Source organism: Pleuronectes platessa, chromosome 14 (assembly GCF_947347685.1).
Source record: "Pleuronectes platessa chromosome 14, fPlePla1.1, whole genome shotgun sequence".
NCBI classification, from domain to species: Eukaryota; Metazoa; Chordata; class Actinopteri; order Pleuronectiformes; family Pleuronectidae; genus Pleuronectes; species Pleuronectes platessa.
The window spans coordinates 23913881-23930135 of NC_070639.1; the positions used below are offsets into that span (position 1 = coordinate 23913881).

Sequence of the window (16255 nt, forward strand, 5' to 3'; positions counted from 1 at the left end):
GGACACACTTCTCATGTCACGTGCTCATATGAAAACTGAAACTCGGTCATCATCCCTCATTGTACTCAAGTACTGCAATGAAGTACAAAGTGTATTTCACTTTTGTATTTTTATTTCAAGCTACTTGAAACTAAATATTTTGGCCACATTGAAGAAGAACAATTTAAAGTAAAGTTAATAATTCATAATGATATGAGATGATTCACCTTAGTAATGTGAGTCATGACGAATCAGAAGCAGCAGCTCTGATTGAGGTGTTTTCAGAGAAACCATTTTAAACTCTTGTTGGAGCCTTTTTAAGCTTCTTGGTTGAACCTGTGTGTTTAGTCGTGTTTCACATCTTTTTAAGTTGTGAGTTCAGATCTCTCCTTCCACCTCCCACAGGGTTTCAAGTCAGGAACTGTTAAAATTATATAATAATTCATGTCGCTCTCATTAATCATCTCACGACTCCTCACATTTCAACATTCTGCAGACATAATGAGACACAAACTATTTTGTTTATCTTCTACTAAGTTGTGTGAAAGAACAAGAGAAACGTCTTGGAAAGATTTTAGATGTGTGTTTCTGAGTGGACGCCTATTTTAAGAACCGCTGCTGTCGAGTCATTAAATTCCACACTGATGCATCACTATAATTTATTTTGGATAAATCACATTTTCCCTGCATTTAAAAGTTCATTTTCAGGCTTCATCAGTGGAAGTTCATCAGACTCCGACTCATTCTGTTCATGTTGGAAATGAGGAAACGCTGTCCAGGGAAATACGAGCAGGAGAAGTCGAAGTCAGATGATTTGATTTGATTCAGATTCCTGAAGCCTCGTGTTAGTGGAACCTTCAGGGAATTTATGACGTCAGATGATTCAGTGTGAACAGGAGGAATTATTACAAACGTGTTTTTAATGCACATATGACCATGTGAGTCTGGTTTTAAGACAGAGCCGTCCTGATGTCAAATCCTCTTTCCCTTTTAGACTTTTATTTTATATCTTTTATCATGTGACTCATCCTCTGTGTCTCACCCTGCAGGTCATCAGCGCCCACAACCTGCCCAAGCCTCAGGGCTCGGGGGCGAAGGGAGAGGTCATCGACCCCTACGTGGTCCTGGAGCTGCACGGCGTCCCGGCCGACTGCGCCGAGCAGCGGACTCGAACCGCCGCTCAGAACCAGGACGACCCGCTGTTCGATGAGACCTTCGAGTTCCAGGTCAGAACCTTTACTTACTGATCTCTATATATCTTTACAGGTACTAGTGATGCTGTCAATCAATCACAAGTTGGATTTTTATCTAGAACATATGAAAACATCCAAAATCCTACGATTCAAACTGTGCACAAAATAAAATGTAGAAAATAGGTCAAGTATTTTAAAGGTTTAATTAACTTTGCTAAATTTGTTTTGTTTTTTTGTATAAAAAACACTGAAAAAAGCAATAACTCGCTTGACAGCTCCTGCTAATAATCCTGTTCATAGACAGAACTTATGATTAGTTCCTAATTCAAACGATTTGTGTTCGTGTTCTTCTTCCCGGAGACGTCTGAACTCGTCTCTAATATCTCAGATTATTTCCCTGAATTGAAAAGCAGAGTGATTGTTGATGTGCAGCCAGAAAGCATCATATTTCCTCTCACTCTGCTTTTATTTAACTTTTCTGAACGTGGACGTTAACTTGAAAGAGAAAGAGGACGATGGAGCTGATTCTGTTGAGTTCTCTCAGTTTGTGCAGGACGATGGAGCCCAGAGAGTTTAACTGGAGGAGACGAGTTCCTCTCATGAACAGACTCACTGATGCACTGAATCTATTATATCAGATGAGATTTAACCACTGAGGTGTCACTCATTTGGCTTTTTCTCCGTTAGCCGTCAGTGACGAGTCCTAAATCAGTGAAGTTGATCCGTAATGACAAGCTGTCACAACTGATGTGTTCTCTGTGGTCACATCACACCATGCACTGTGTGTGTGTGTGTGTGTACGTGTGTGTCATTTAGGTTTCTCTTGTGTTGTGGGGCCCTTAATCTATCACACATTCTGAGTGTATTTTGATTTGCAGGCCTGTGCACAGATCTGTGAACGTGCAGACAAATCTTTAAAGCTGAGGCTGAGAGAGGAAATTCAGACGAGTTGTGAAGTTGCAGCTGACCTCACTTCTCTCCTGTGTTTGTTTAAACTCTTCTGTGGTTTGTGAAGAGCCGGTGTCACTGAGACGCACACGTTTGCTTTGGCAGTGTCTCGCCCGACAGGCCTCAGATCAGATCAGAAAACACATCGTGAGTGACGCTGGATTCGGACAAATCTCTAAAAGCTCTTTTTAAATCTGCCTGGTTAGTCACTCACATGTTCTGAACACACATCGGGTTAAACACACAGGGATGATATACAGCTTCACAACTCTTACACACACACACACACAGGTTTATTGCCCCATAAATCATTATATTTAAAGTAAGTAAAGACATAAAGGAATCTAAGTCTGAATACATCATTCTCAAACAAAATGTCTCGGACTTTAGTTCAAGCAGATTCTATTGTTTTTACTGTTATTTTTAATTCTCATGCTTCAGGACAAAGAAGGAAAAACTGACATTTGATTTTGACTTTAAATAATAAACTGATAACACAAGGTAAATGAAGCTTTCATCCTAAAGTCACTCGACTCAGCCTGGTCAGCTCGACAGGTTCCCTGATCCTCGCCCGTTCAGACGTCGGCTGTAGAAACACAAAGATCAGGTCGTGACAGGAAGTCGTTCACAACGTCTCTCTCACGGTTTTCTGATAGAACAAACATCCTGCACCGTGGAGAACGTGTCAAAGCTCAGCCAATAGGAGACAAGCTACATCTCAGTCCTCTGGCTTCTGTGACCACAGATATAAGAAAAGTGTCACATCTGCAGGATTATATTCTTAATCTCAACAGGATCTCATATGACAGCACCTTTCTTTATCGTGGTTCAGCCGAGGAGCAGAACTTCAACTGGCTGTAACACTCAGTGAAACCTTCAGGGAACCATGTGACGCTCAGACAAATGAATGGAGGGAAAGTGAAAACCTCATCCTCAGTTCAATAGATTCAAAGACTCAAAGGATCTGCTGACAATTTCATTTTCAAAGAAACGACAGGAAACAAGCTTCCGGGGCCGGGGGTTTGATTTGTGAGTTTTGAACGACAGGTTCACATCAACCTGAACAAACGCAACACAAACCGATAAAAAACAGAGTTTGTTGGAAACTTATTAAATATTATATACTCACACCTGTGTTACGATGATAAGCTTTTTGTATTTTCCATTCGTTTCATCAGAGGGATGAGGAGGAAGAGGAGCAGGAGGAGGAAGAGTGGACACTCACTGTCCGTGTGAAGCCTGATTTGAAGCTTGAGAAACTTCTGTACGTCAGAGAGCAGCACGTTGAGCCTTTTGGATTCTAACCACCGGGTCGAGTGTGGCTCTGGGGGGGGGCAGTGTGTCATGTCACACACACACACACACAGTAGAAAAGACACACACTCAGAAACACACAAACTGTGCGGCGTGTTAACACAGCGGCAGGATAATCAGTGGAGGTCCTGCTGAGTGGTGAAGTATCAGCCTGTTGAGGCGTGTGCTCATATGTCTTCATCATTAGTCCTCCAGGCTCTGACACACACTCACACACACACACACACACAAACACACACACACACACACACAGACACACACACACACACACACACACACACGCACACGCACACGCACACACTCAGCTCAATCTAAATGTAGTTTTCCTCCTCAGCCCTGATGAAAACAGCTGTCTCAGCTGTCTGCTGACAAACAGCCTCTCAGTGTGTTTACAGTAGCTCGGGTGTGTCAGTGTGTATGGTGGTGTGTCAGTGTGTGTGTCAGTGTGTATGGTGGTGTGTCAGTGTGTATCGTTGTGTAACAGTTTGAGATCATGATGGATGAACCTGCTCTTTTCTCTGTTGTGTAGGTTTGATTTAAAGCTCATTCAAGAGGAACTCTGAGGATTCTGTGTGTGCACAGGTATTGTAGCTGGTCCTGTGAATGTGAATGTGAATGTGAATGTGAATGTGAATGTGAAGTAGAGAAAGCAGCTGTGTGAGGTCTATGGTTCTGAAGACTTCAAGTCTGAGAATCTGTGGGATTCTTAGAAAGAATCGAGTTTCCCAGACGTCTGTGGCTCCTCCTCCTCTCTGCTGCTCATTATCTGCTGCTGACTCATCTCAGCTGATTCTCTCTGATGCTCCCAGTGGCCGAGTCGTTCTGACATCACTGTGTTCACGTGATATGAAGTCGATGCTGAAACTTTATTCCTCCGACTTTCTGAGTTGTTGTTTCGACTTCAGTTCACGTGACGTTTCCTCGTCGGGAGCTAATATCTCTGATTATCTCGAGAGCACACGAACGCACCACAAGGCTTAACTGTTGGCTGTTAATTTGCATTGTGGGTAATGTAGGATCATATCTCTGAGGATTTGTCTGCTTCTGTTGGAACAAAGTGTTTCTTGAGTCATCGGAGACGAAACATTTCAAACTGTCACTGGTTCTAACTTCTGCTTTTCAAACAGCTCGTTTTGTTTTGAGGAACTTTCTTTTGTCCCGAAGCAGAAACATTAAAACGTTATTTTCTTCAGATGTGGGTTTTGGAAAATGAAACCCTGCGTGTGTTACGTGATATTAATTTGGTTTTATTCAAGTGATTTTTTAATTTGCCTTTAGAATGAGTCTCTGTGCTTAGTTTCTCTGATTTGCTGCAGAAGAGGAAAAGAATAAGAGTCGAGTATCGTCTGTCACGAGTCCACCATGACTCCACCTGTGATGGAGCAGCTCCACATGTAGGACCTAAGAACAGATGTTGAGTTATCGTCCTTCTGTCTTATCGTCTCCTTATCGTCTCCTTATCGTCTCCTTATCGTCTCCTTATCGTCTCCTTATCGTCTCCTTATCGTCTCTTTATCGTCTCCTTATCGTTTCCTCACCAGAACCTTTGGGTTCCAAAGTGATTGAATCAAGTGTCACAGAACTGCTCTGCCACAGGGCGTCTGAGGGAGACTGAGAGGAGAGAGAGACAGACACACACACACACACACACACACACATACGCGCGCACACACACACACACACACCCCCCACACACACACACAGTCTGCTGGAGCTGTCTGTCTAACTTGCCCATGCATGAAACTTCAGCTCCTCTCTCCACAACTCGGCCCTGACTCAACGCTTGTGGGAGTGGAGACACACACACACACACTCACACACACACACACACACGTACACACAATATCCCAATTCGAAGGCCGAAACCAAAATGAGTCCTTCTGGTCTCAGGAGGATTTCCACGGTCCCCAGCTTGTCTCGCCCTTCCTGCTGTCCCTGCTTCCTGGGACAGGTTGGACCAGGAAGGACGCAGCTGCTGGGACGGAAGGACACGTTTGGAGGAGCCGTTGAAATGAGGACAGTCTCCTGGAAACTTAGACTAACCATCACTCTGACAATAACTTGAATCCAAACCAAACCTCAACCTGATCTCACTTTAACTTTGACCTTCTCCACAAATCATTCATTCAATGAAGACTTGTAATTTGTCCTCATTAGTAAGACAAGTCCCTGTCACACTCACACACACACACACACACACACACACACACACACACACACACACACACACACACACACACACACACATCCATCATCTTCAAACAGGAACATGTTCACAGAACCCCGACGTGCACACGCGTGTCACTGGAGACGTGCACGTGTGTGTTGACAGATGACACAGACAACGCAGCTGATCCAGAGAAAAGCCAGAACCGTTTCAAACCTGTGGCACCGACAGGGGGGGGGGGGGCGTCGCTCCAGAGAACATGTGAGGAGGATATTATTATTATTATTTATGGCAGCAGACGGGGTTTGTTGGATTAATTCTAAATAAACCACCAGGCTCATGTTCGTCATCATACAGAAACATTGGTGATGATAAATTCAACAGTAACACAGTGAAAATGAAGCAGGTTTTTAAAGCTGCTGAGACTAGTTTCAGTTTTCCATCTTTGTGGGAAACAGCTTCTGAGGTTGATGAATATGAATCATATGAAAATCTCTCCTGCTGCTCTTATTGTAATAACTGAGCTTTTACCAGCGAGCGGAACAAAAGAGTTTCTCTCCGGCTGCGCTCCCTCGTTTCCCTGGGAACGTCAGAACCGTTGGACCTTTTAAAATGTGTGTGTGTGTGTGTGTGTGTGTGTGTGTGTGTGTGTGTTTGTGTGTGTGTGTGTGTGTGTGTCACCCTGTGCATGTACTTATCGAGGTATTAGCCGAGGGGGAAGGTGAAGTGCTCTGAAGGTTGGATCTGAAATGTAAAGTCGTGTTTTCATCGTGTGATATTTCATCATCGTTCTGCCTGAGCGGCTCCTTGAGTGACACTTATTAACAGGAAGTGATGTTTTCTGACTAATTGATCATCTTTCACTGATGAGAACATTTAGTGAAGTCGACTTAATGAACCAGGAGCAGATGAATAATGTGAAGAATCCTTTAAGGCGACTTCTCAGGTGACAACACGTGAAACCTTGAGAAGCTTGGATCCTCAAATAGAGTTTGTTCTTCTAGTGGATGAACTTATTGAGAGATGGTTAATTAAGACCTCAAGTTTCCAGGTCGTCCAACTCTCATAACCACGATGTCTCCAGGGTCCTTCTAGGTGCTGACCCCTCCCCTTGTCTCCTCCAGGTCAACATGCCGGAGCTGGCCTTGCTGCGCTTCGTGGTTTTGGACGACGACTACATCGGAGACGACTTCATCGGTCAGTACAGCGTGGCCTTCGAGTGCCTCCAGCCCGGCTACCGCAACGTGCCCCTGCTGGGCCTGGTGGGAGACCCCTTGCCCCACACCAGCCTGTTTGTCCACGTGGCCGTCACCAACCGGCGAGGAGGCGGCAAGGCCCAGAGGCGGGGGCTGTCGGTGAGGCGGGTGGGCCGGAGGGGGCGGGACCACGTCACGCTGAGGCACACCAGCATCAAGGTGGTGGACGAGACCTTCAAGACGGCCGGGGGGGCCCTGAAGGAGGCGGCGGAGCTCAGGGACGACGCTCAGGTGAGACGGGGACACGGGTGGAAGCTGGTCGGGCTTAATCTGAACAAACGTGTGAATAAACTGGGAGCTTCTGGTTTCGGTTTGTACTGGGACCAGTCAGGTTTGAGCAGCTTTGGTGGCCCGCAGGTAGAAGAGCAGAGGAGGCAGAACACAGTGAACAAAGTACATCGACCTTCAGCTTCTTCATTTATCTGAATGTTGCTGTTAATAGAGATGAGGCAAAATGTCGTCTGGAGCTAAAGCACCTACAGAAAGTATCACCGTTTTTATGGAGAAAAGTTCGATGAAAGAAACTGGTCGACTTTAGACTGAACAGAGAACAAAAGATAGATAATCATATCCCCAAAATATCGGCTATTGCCCCAGAAGACGAATTCATACATTCATACGTTAGCAGATGGGCTCCAAGACTCGTTCAGTCATAATTTGATTTTTCCTAAAAGGTCAGTTCACCCAAATTTACATCCAAACTGAAAGTATTTCTTTTTCACGCAAGTTTTTTACCACAACTTTTTCTTTTTCTACTTAATTCCAAGTATAATATTATGATTTTTTCGACATTACAATATTTGCAGCTCAGCTCATTAGATCAGCTGATTCATTGATCAGAGAAACTTGATTGGATTTTGTTTTTCATGCAGAAATGCTTCACGTCATGGATCCAGTTTTTCAAATGTCAGAATCGTCAATTTATATTTTTGAATCATTTGAGAACATGTTCTTATCCTTTCATACTGTTACGTATTAATTCCATCATATTGTCTGTAAATCGACTTTCTACACAAACAGTCCTGCAGATTAATCCCGTTCTCTTCACTGTGTCGACACTGATAATCCACAGACCTCCTTCTGAACACGTCTCATTTGGGAAATATTTATATATATATTTTTATTTGAAAGATATGAAGAGTGTTTACTGTGAGGATTTTTGGATTAATCCAAAGTAACCAGGACATGATTCCTTGGAAAGAGACGATCACAAATCCACAAACCAACTACAATAACCCCGGAGATGAGTGACACCATGTCCGTCATATTTATTGATGAACTGATCCTTGAAGATTCAGCAAAGTAAAACCAATAACAGACTCAGGATCAGGTGTCTCTGAGCTTCTGTATTTTTAGGCTGCGGTGGTATGATGTCCGGTTTGAACTCCGGTGAATCGGAGTCGCTTTCCTGACGCTGCTGAAATCAGACTCTGCTCAAGACGTCTGTGTAGGATGAAGAAGATGGAGGGAGGAGGAAGAGGAGGAGGAGGAGGAGGAGGAGCAGGAGCAGGAGGAGAGGGGACAAAAGAGGAGTCTCTATTAAGAGTAGATGAGGATTATAAAGCATCTATAAATACCAGCAGAAAATAGACCTAGACCTAGAAGGAACCTAGAGGCTGTTAAAGCTGCAGGTTGAAAATACATATTTAGAAATATGTATATTCACGTTCTGGATGAGGAAGATCGCTGTGATGTCTGTGTGTGTAAAGTAGAGAGATTAGCTTAGCTTAGCATAAAGACTGAAAGCAGGGGCAAACTGCTAGCCTGGCTCGCTCCCAAATGGTCATTCGATTATTTTCAAATACAAAAAACAGTCTTAAAATCAGATGTTTTTTAAACTGTGAGTATTTCCTGGTGATGTTCTGAGCTTGGGTTCCTCCTGCTGCCCTCCAAGCACAGTATACTGGGTACACTGTATGTGGAGCTGGGTCGATAACCACGAATCCACTCACTGGAAAAACCTAAATATTCCATCACACTGATGCAGAATCATGTCCTTCCTCAGTTTCCTTAGATTCTCCTGCTCATTCGTCTACAGCAGTTGAAAATCGACTTAAGTAAAAAACTGTACAGCAGAAATCTGTCAGGAGATAAATCCCTGTCATCTGGTGTATCATCCTGTAGCAGCCCCCCCCCCCCCATCAGAGACACACACATAAACACACACACTCTCCTTCGCAGACACACTATTCGTTCATTCACAAATTTATCTGCCTGCTTGAATCACATCGTCCTTCCCCTCCGACGTGAACTCTGTCCTTCTCCCTCTGTGAGTCCAGCTGAATGCTCATCTGCCTGAGTCACTTAATATTCATCATGCTGAATGTCTGTTACACACACACACACACACACACACACACACACACACAGACACACACACACACAGGTGGGCTGATGGTTTCTCCAGTTGGGGCTCTGCCATGTGGCAAACAGCATCGGCGGCGGTTTTTCTATTCATGTGCTAAAATGAATCTTCACCTTCATTATGACATGACCCAGTTTTTTTTTATCATTTCAGCAGCGTGATAACACACGACTCTTATTCCTCAGATGTGTGAACTAACCCAGTTCTGAGTCTCTTCACCTGCTGCAGCTGAACAAACCTCCAAATGTTCACGTTCCAGATTTATGAGATATCGTCTTCTCTCTTTGGCCAAATGCGCTTAAACCCAGTCTGACTTCACTGAATTAAAATGACGGCCATATTGATTTTATTCACGAGAGGGGCAGCAGAAGACAGAGGAAAGAGAGTGAACTGTGTGTGTGTGTGTGTGTGTGTGTGTGTGTGTGTGTGTGTGTGTGTGTGTGTGTGTGTGTTTTACAGCCATAACTGTCTGATCTAATTCTATCTCTTCTTTCTCTCTCTCTCTGTTTCTTTTTGCTTTCACATGTTTCCAGAGCACAACGGCCAGTTTCAAGGAGCAGTGTGGGCTCCCCACGGTGGCCAAGCTCAAGCAGTGCATCCAGAGCCTGGCCACCAGGCTGCAGAGCCCCGAGGGGCCCTTGGGGGCCACCATGGTGCTGAGGGAGGGCTACCCCTGTCTGGAGCCACTGGCCAACCTGTCGGAGCCGACACGCAAACTGCTCAGCGCCTACGACACGGTGAGTGAGACGCACAAGGACGACGCACAAACCTCCTCACACTCGTTCCTCACCTTTTTGTTTCAGAGCCAACAGGTTTTTTTTAGGATGCACAACAAACTGCTATTGTAACACTATGATTTAATAATGTAATAATCACATTTTTATGATCATATGTGGGTTTACACAAGGTCAGTTAAAGGGGGAGAGGTCATCTCTGCAACAAGAGTAAAGTTGTAAAAAGTATCAGGTAAGAAAGAGGGAGTCAAAAAATACAATAAAATATAGATTAAATGAATGAAATAAAGAAAAGATAAATAAAGTAAATGTAAAATTCATGCTTTTACTTTGTCCCTGTTCTTATACAGATGAATTCACTTCTTCCTCTTCTGCTCTAGTTCAGTTTCTTGAGGAACCGGATGTGTGAGTTTCAGCTTGGTCACGATTTCTCTGCAGCTTCTCAAAGTTCAGGATCTGTTTAGTGAAACCGACGGAGTGAGCTCACACGCCCACGTGAAATTACACTGAACACTAAATATGCAGAAAGACACTCTGAGGTGACGTGCATGAAACAGTCACCCACACTCCTCCTCAAGCACAAACACAGACACACACACACACACACAGACACACACACCCTCACTGCCAGCTGCGTCTCCTCCTACTCCTTCTCCTCTTGCATCAGACCAGGGTGAATCTCTCCCACCTGTTTCAGCGCTCGGCGACGACACCTACACACACACACGCCTCGGTACAGTGTCCTCCCCCCCCCCCCCCCAGCCCCCCAGCCCCCAGCCATCACATTGTGTTCATGCATGTCAGCAGAGTGGATGATGTTCGAGTGTGAACCCAACAAATGTGATCCCAGCAGGTCAGTGTCATGATGCCACAGTCGGTCTCCAGTTCTACATCGCAGCTCTTCAGGCTTTCTGGGCACGCACACACACACAAACACACACAAACACAAACGTATACACACACACACAGCTTAGTCATCACACACTCGTCATCCTCCTCCTCCCTCTGCTGCCCTGTAGCCGGAGTTCTGTCCTCTTCCCTCTTCCTCCCGTTATGACTAATCCAGACTTGTCATTAAACATCTTCAGCCACACAGAAATAATCCTTAAATCCCCACAATCCCACTTAATTTCACCTAAATGCTAATTTTGATGCCACAACTTGTGCCTCCTTGTCCTGTCCTGTACGGTTCGTTACCCGGAGACTCTGCGTCATGTCCTGTCCTGTGGGCGGGTAGCCACAGGAAACAGGTCACTGGTTGAAAACTGATCTAATAACTGAGAATAGAATGAATATTCCAAATTTCTCACACTCATAAATATACGTCTCCTAAATAAGCCAGATTTCCCCCCCCCCAATCCACAATCCAGGATTTATTCCCCTCAGCGTTTGTTATTCTAAACGCCCCGGAGCCAATCAGCTGCAGGATCTGATGTTCTCCTCCAATCACCTGCTCGCCCTGAATGTCATGGTTTACTGATCCTTCTCATGAACGTTAAGTTGGGGATTGTCCATAGAAGTGAATGATTGTGTGTGTATGTCCAGATGCATGCTGGGAAATCCTCCCGCCACTTTGAAGCAGGTATAGATAAGGTTTGATCAGTGCTCGGCTTCACTCACATTTACTTTAAACGTTAAACCCAAACTTTCTCTCTCTCTGTGTGTGTGTGTGTGTGTGTGTGTGTGTGTGTGTGTGTGTGTGTGTGTGTGTGTGTGTGTGTGTGTGTGTGTGTGTGTGTGTGTGTGTCTGCAGATGATCGCTGCTCAGAAGCAGCTGATCGAGAACGCAGACGCCGTCCAGGAGAGGATCGCCCAGGTGCAGAGAGAAGGTACGAGCAGATATCTTCTTTTACTGGTAACACGCTGCAGCTTCTGTGTTCCAGTGATAATCCGCCTGTCCCTCAGTGGGTCAGGTGTAATGGTTCAGCCGGGTCCCTGCAGAACAACCAGTGTCCTCTCCTCCGTCTCACCTCCTCTCATAACTCCTGACCTTTAACTCACAAGGCAAATGTCAGGAGGGATGGAACTTTTACTTTTGTGTAAATATGTAAATCCGGTATCTGCCCCCCGACGCTTTGTGTTAGTCACAAATGTAATTCACACGAATCCCAGAATGGGTTTGACAGTTCTCTTTGTATTATCATACATTTGCATTACTGACGCCCGCCCACCACGGCAGCTGACGCACAGACTCCTGGTTGTGTCTCGCAGGCATGGACTTCCACGAGGACCTGTCCCGGCTCGGGGAGAAGGACGGACTGAAGGGACGGAAGCTGTGCAAAGCTGTGGAGAGCTTCACCTGGAACATCACTGTCCTGAAGGTAGAGAGAAGCATGGAGTGAATCATGGTGATGGTGGTGGGCTGTTATGGTAATTCAGAGACATCGGAGACTCACTCCGGAATGAAGCTTCATCAGGATTCATAAAAAACTAATAATTAAATTCATGTTGGAAGATGGTTTCCTCTGTGTTTTCATTTAAAAAGAAAAGTCTATTCTCTTTTTTATTGTTCATGTTAATCTGCAGCTTTCATAACAAAATAAAAGACAAAACAAACTTTTGTGTTGTTCAGATAAAGTTAAACATGTTGTAGTAAATAAAAAATGTTTTAATTCCTCATCAGAGCAAAAACAACGATTCACAACTGTGATACTAATGACAATAATTATTTTTATTTGTATAGAACTTTACGCTTTAATAGAAGTAACAAGATCTTTACAACAAAAAATATAAACTCATAAAGAAAATCATAAAAACAATGTTTATGAAACAGAGTTTAAACACGAGGGAATATTGGACAGAAGTATAAAATGAAATGAATGATGCAGCTTTAAATCAGCGGCTGAATCTTTTTGCAGTAGTTCAGGGCGTCTGCCACATTCCAGGAGTCATAATAATAACAATAAAAATAATAATAATAATAAGTGCTGAACATCCTGCTGCATATAACATGTGTTCCTGTGCTGCAGGGTCAGAGCGATCTGCTACGAGGAGCCAAGGTGGATTCCCTGGACGCTCTGCGGCAGCTGGCTCTGGCCTGTGAAGCCTGCGGACTCGCCTCCTCCTCCTCCTCCTCCTCCTCCTCCTCCTCCTCCTCCGCCAACTCCTCGTCCTCCACCTTCTCCGCTGCCGAGCTGCACTACTCCTCCCACTCGCTGTCGGGCCGCCGCAGCAGCACGCACGGAAACGGACGCATTTGACCCGGCTCGCTGCCCCCGGGTCCAGCTCGCTGCCAAAGACGGAGAGAGAGCGAAGAGAGTAAATACAGAGGATGTGAGAGAGACAGAGCAACAGCAGAGCGGAGGAGGTGGAGGCCCCAGAGGAGGAGGTGGAGGCCCCAGAGGAGGAGTCTCTGTCCCCAGTGTGTAGACTTGCCTAGAACAGTTTATCTGTTAAAGCCTTAACGTGAGTTCATCCATTCATCACTGACGCTCCCGCCCGAGGAGAAGCTTCTCGTGAATGTGCTGAATCAGAGGTGGAGAAGCAGACGTGGCTCCTCCACCCTCCGACGGCTCCTGCTCGACTTTGTGAGAGACTCGTAAAGAAATCAGAGACACCTGGATAGTGACGATGGCGCTGTGGTAGAGCGGGTGTTCACAGACCTGATGGTGTTTTAGACGGATTGAGATCCAGCCTCAGCAGATATCACGACCTCTGTGTGTGGGCCATTACAGAACGGGTTGAATTGAGGGATAGAAGTAAAGATGAAGATTTGCAGTATAATAATACTTTCAAAGCGTTTTTTATTTTTTAGATTTAACTGCAGTTGATGCAACTGAACTTTAGTCGAAGCTTCATGTAAAGAAAATGTCCTTCTACATCGAAATTGATAAAGAAGAAGCTTTAAATTAACGTGAGATTAACATGAGTGACTGTGCTAAGGATGATTGACAGTTATTAACAACGACCGGATTGGCTGGACACGCCTCCTGGTCAAAAACACTTTGTCTGTTTGGAGACATAACGTGAAATTAATTAATTGCGTCTCTTCTCTTGGTAAATATTTCATTTTCATAACTAAAAACTGAGCTCCTGAGCCGTTTTCTGTGTGAGGCCGGTTGCTCTGATACGGATGAATTGTGTAGTGTGTTGAATGAGCAGTGGACACACACACAGACACACACAGACACACACACAGGTCACTGGTCTCTCCCCTCGGTCACGTTCACTGGACGAGGGCCCGGCTGTAACGTGAGGAGGTGTAATGGATCCCACCTGTACTGTAACTGGAGAAGTCCTTGTGTATTTACTGTAGTACTACATGTGTGTGTGTGTAGAAGTACATGTGGGGATCACACAACCTCCTCGCCCACGTGTGGGTCGGTGTGTGTGTGTTTGTGTGTAGAAGCCACAGATTCCCGCAGCGTTGATGAAGTTTAAGATGTAGCAATAATAATAGTTGTGAGTTATGAAACGTTGTGTTTAACTCACGAACGATTGAAAACAACACAACTAACTGGTGTCAGCAGGTGCTACTGGGCTCGTGGTTGTGCGTACCTGTCGGTGACGTTGGCGTTCCTCGAAGCCTTTTGTGTGTAACCGTGTTTCTTCTTAGAACAAACACCTGGTTCTCGTTCTTTGAACCGAGCTTTTGTACGTTCTCTTGTTTCTTGTGATGCTGCGTTTGAACCAAACGTGACTGAAGTGATGCTAACACACAGGACTAAGCTAACGGGATTAGAAAGACCTCCTTCAATACTGTCCCACGTCCATGTCCTCACTTCTCCAGGGATTTTCATGCCTCGGTTTCTTTAGAGTCAATGTCTCGGAAATGCTAAATTATCTTTAAAATATAAGGTTTGAAATCAGAAAGAAACATTTTGTGTTTTTGAAAATTGGATTAAAGATCTTGTGCACATCAGGAAAATCTCGAAACAACTGATTTGGTTAAATCTATTTCCTCCTAATCTGATTTCAGACATTTGTTTTCCCTGAGGGGCTGAGAAGGTCCGAGAAAGTTGTGTAACTTTTCCTGCAGCCTCTTGGTAAAATGTCCACGTGAGAAAACAGCAGGAGAATGTCGGGACGAGTTTGTTGTTGTGTCTCGACACGCAACGTGATGATAGAGCAGCCGAACACGTAGAGGACTCAGACTAAGACCAGGAGACTCCAGAGCTCTCTGGTGAAGAGGGCGACTCCGGTGTGGATGAGCTGTAAACAAAACCCACTCCACCCACTCGCATGAATGTTCTCCACAATTTCCTGTTGTTGTGATCGAGTCGGACCCGAACAATCTCCTGCTGCGTTCCTCACATGTGAAACACAAACTGGATCTAGAGCTTTCTGTGAGTTCATGTCTGAAAACAGCTTCGAGCGTTTGAAGAAAGCAAAGTGCAGCAGCGGAGGAGAAGAAGAAGAAGAGAAGAAGAAGAAGAAGAAGAAGAAGAAGAAGAAGAAGAAGAAGAAGAAGAAGAAGAAGAAGAAGACGTGTTGAATCTTTATCAGAGACGTGGTCGAGACACTGAGGTTTAACTGAAGTGCTTATTCAGAACTGTTCTGAGGGACTAACCCATCTTCTCATCCAGTCAGTGTTCTGTTGCCTTCTCTCATCCGTGTGCTCCTCCATCTCCTTCTGTAAAACCATTAACCTCCGTCATGCCTCCACCTCTCTGCCTCCTGTGGCTCCTGCTGCTCCACCGGAGGCTCCAGGTGGGGAGCGACTGAGCCGACGCACTGAGTCACTCACAGCCAGAGGAGGAAGTTGACCTAATAACATTTCCAAGCCAGCGATTCCATGTGTGTGTGTGTGTGAGATAGAGATAGAGAGAGAGAGAGAGAGAGAGATAGAAAGAGAGAGAAAAAGACTGAGACACTTCTAAAAGTAGAAGACATTGTGGAGAGAGCAAAGGTTGAAAGGTGGCAGAGGAAGAGGAGGAGGAGGAGGAGGAGGAGGAAGGGGCTGTTGTTGGATTAACGTTTGGTTGCATGGCTGCACACCTGCAGAGCCTCATAATTGGCTGTGAGCAACAGACAGAGCGACAGCACCTGCTGTGTTGCTCTATTAATATCACCGTGACTCACTGGAGGCTTGGGGATGTGTGTGTGTGTGCCGGTGTGCTCGTGTCTGTCATGATACCACGGTGCCCTAATTCCTGCCCCAGTGATGCAAACTGGTTCTCCTGCTTTCACAGTCTCTGCCAAACCACCACGCCACGCTTCCTCCTGAACGCACTGAGGCAGAGCGGCACTGAGGCAGAGCGGCACTGAGGCAGAGCGGCACTGCCTCCGACAGGCTCGGTGGAGGATCCAGATTGATCTGATCTCTGTGCATTAATGATGCATCAGCTCCAGTAAAACAA

The 16255-nt window shown here is 45.3% G+C and overlaps 1 protein-coding gene across 1 annotated transcript in view; it reads left to right on the forward strand.

The window, feature by feature from the left end:
* Window positions 1-15317, forward strand: part of plcl1 (phospholipase C like 1) — a 62042-nt gene extending 46725 nt beyond the window's left edge. The window contains 6 exon segments of the mRNA XM_053440031.1: window positions 1029-1205; window positions 6726-7088; window positions 9756-9959; window positions 11710-11785; window positions 12168-12277; window positions 12926-15317. Coding sequence (XP_053296006.1) covers window positions 1029-1205; window positions 6726-7088; window positions 9756-9959; window positions 11710-11785; window positions 12168-12277; window positions 12926-13156 — 1161 coding nt within the window. The 3' untranslated portion in view covers window positions 13157-15317.
* Window positions 15318-16255: the final 938 nt, after the last annotated feature.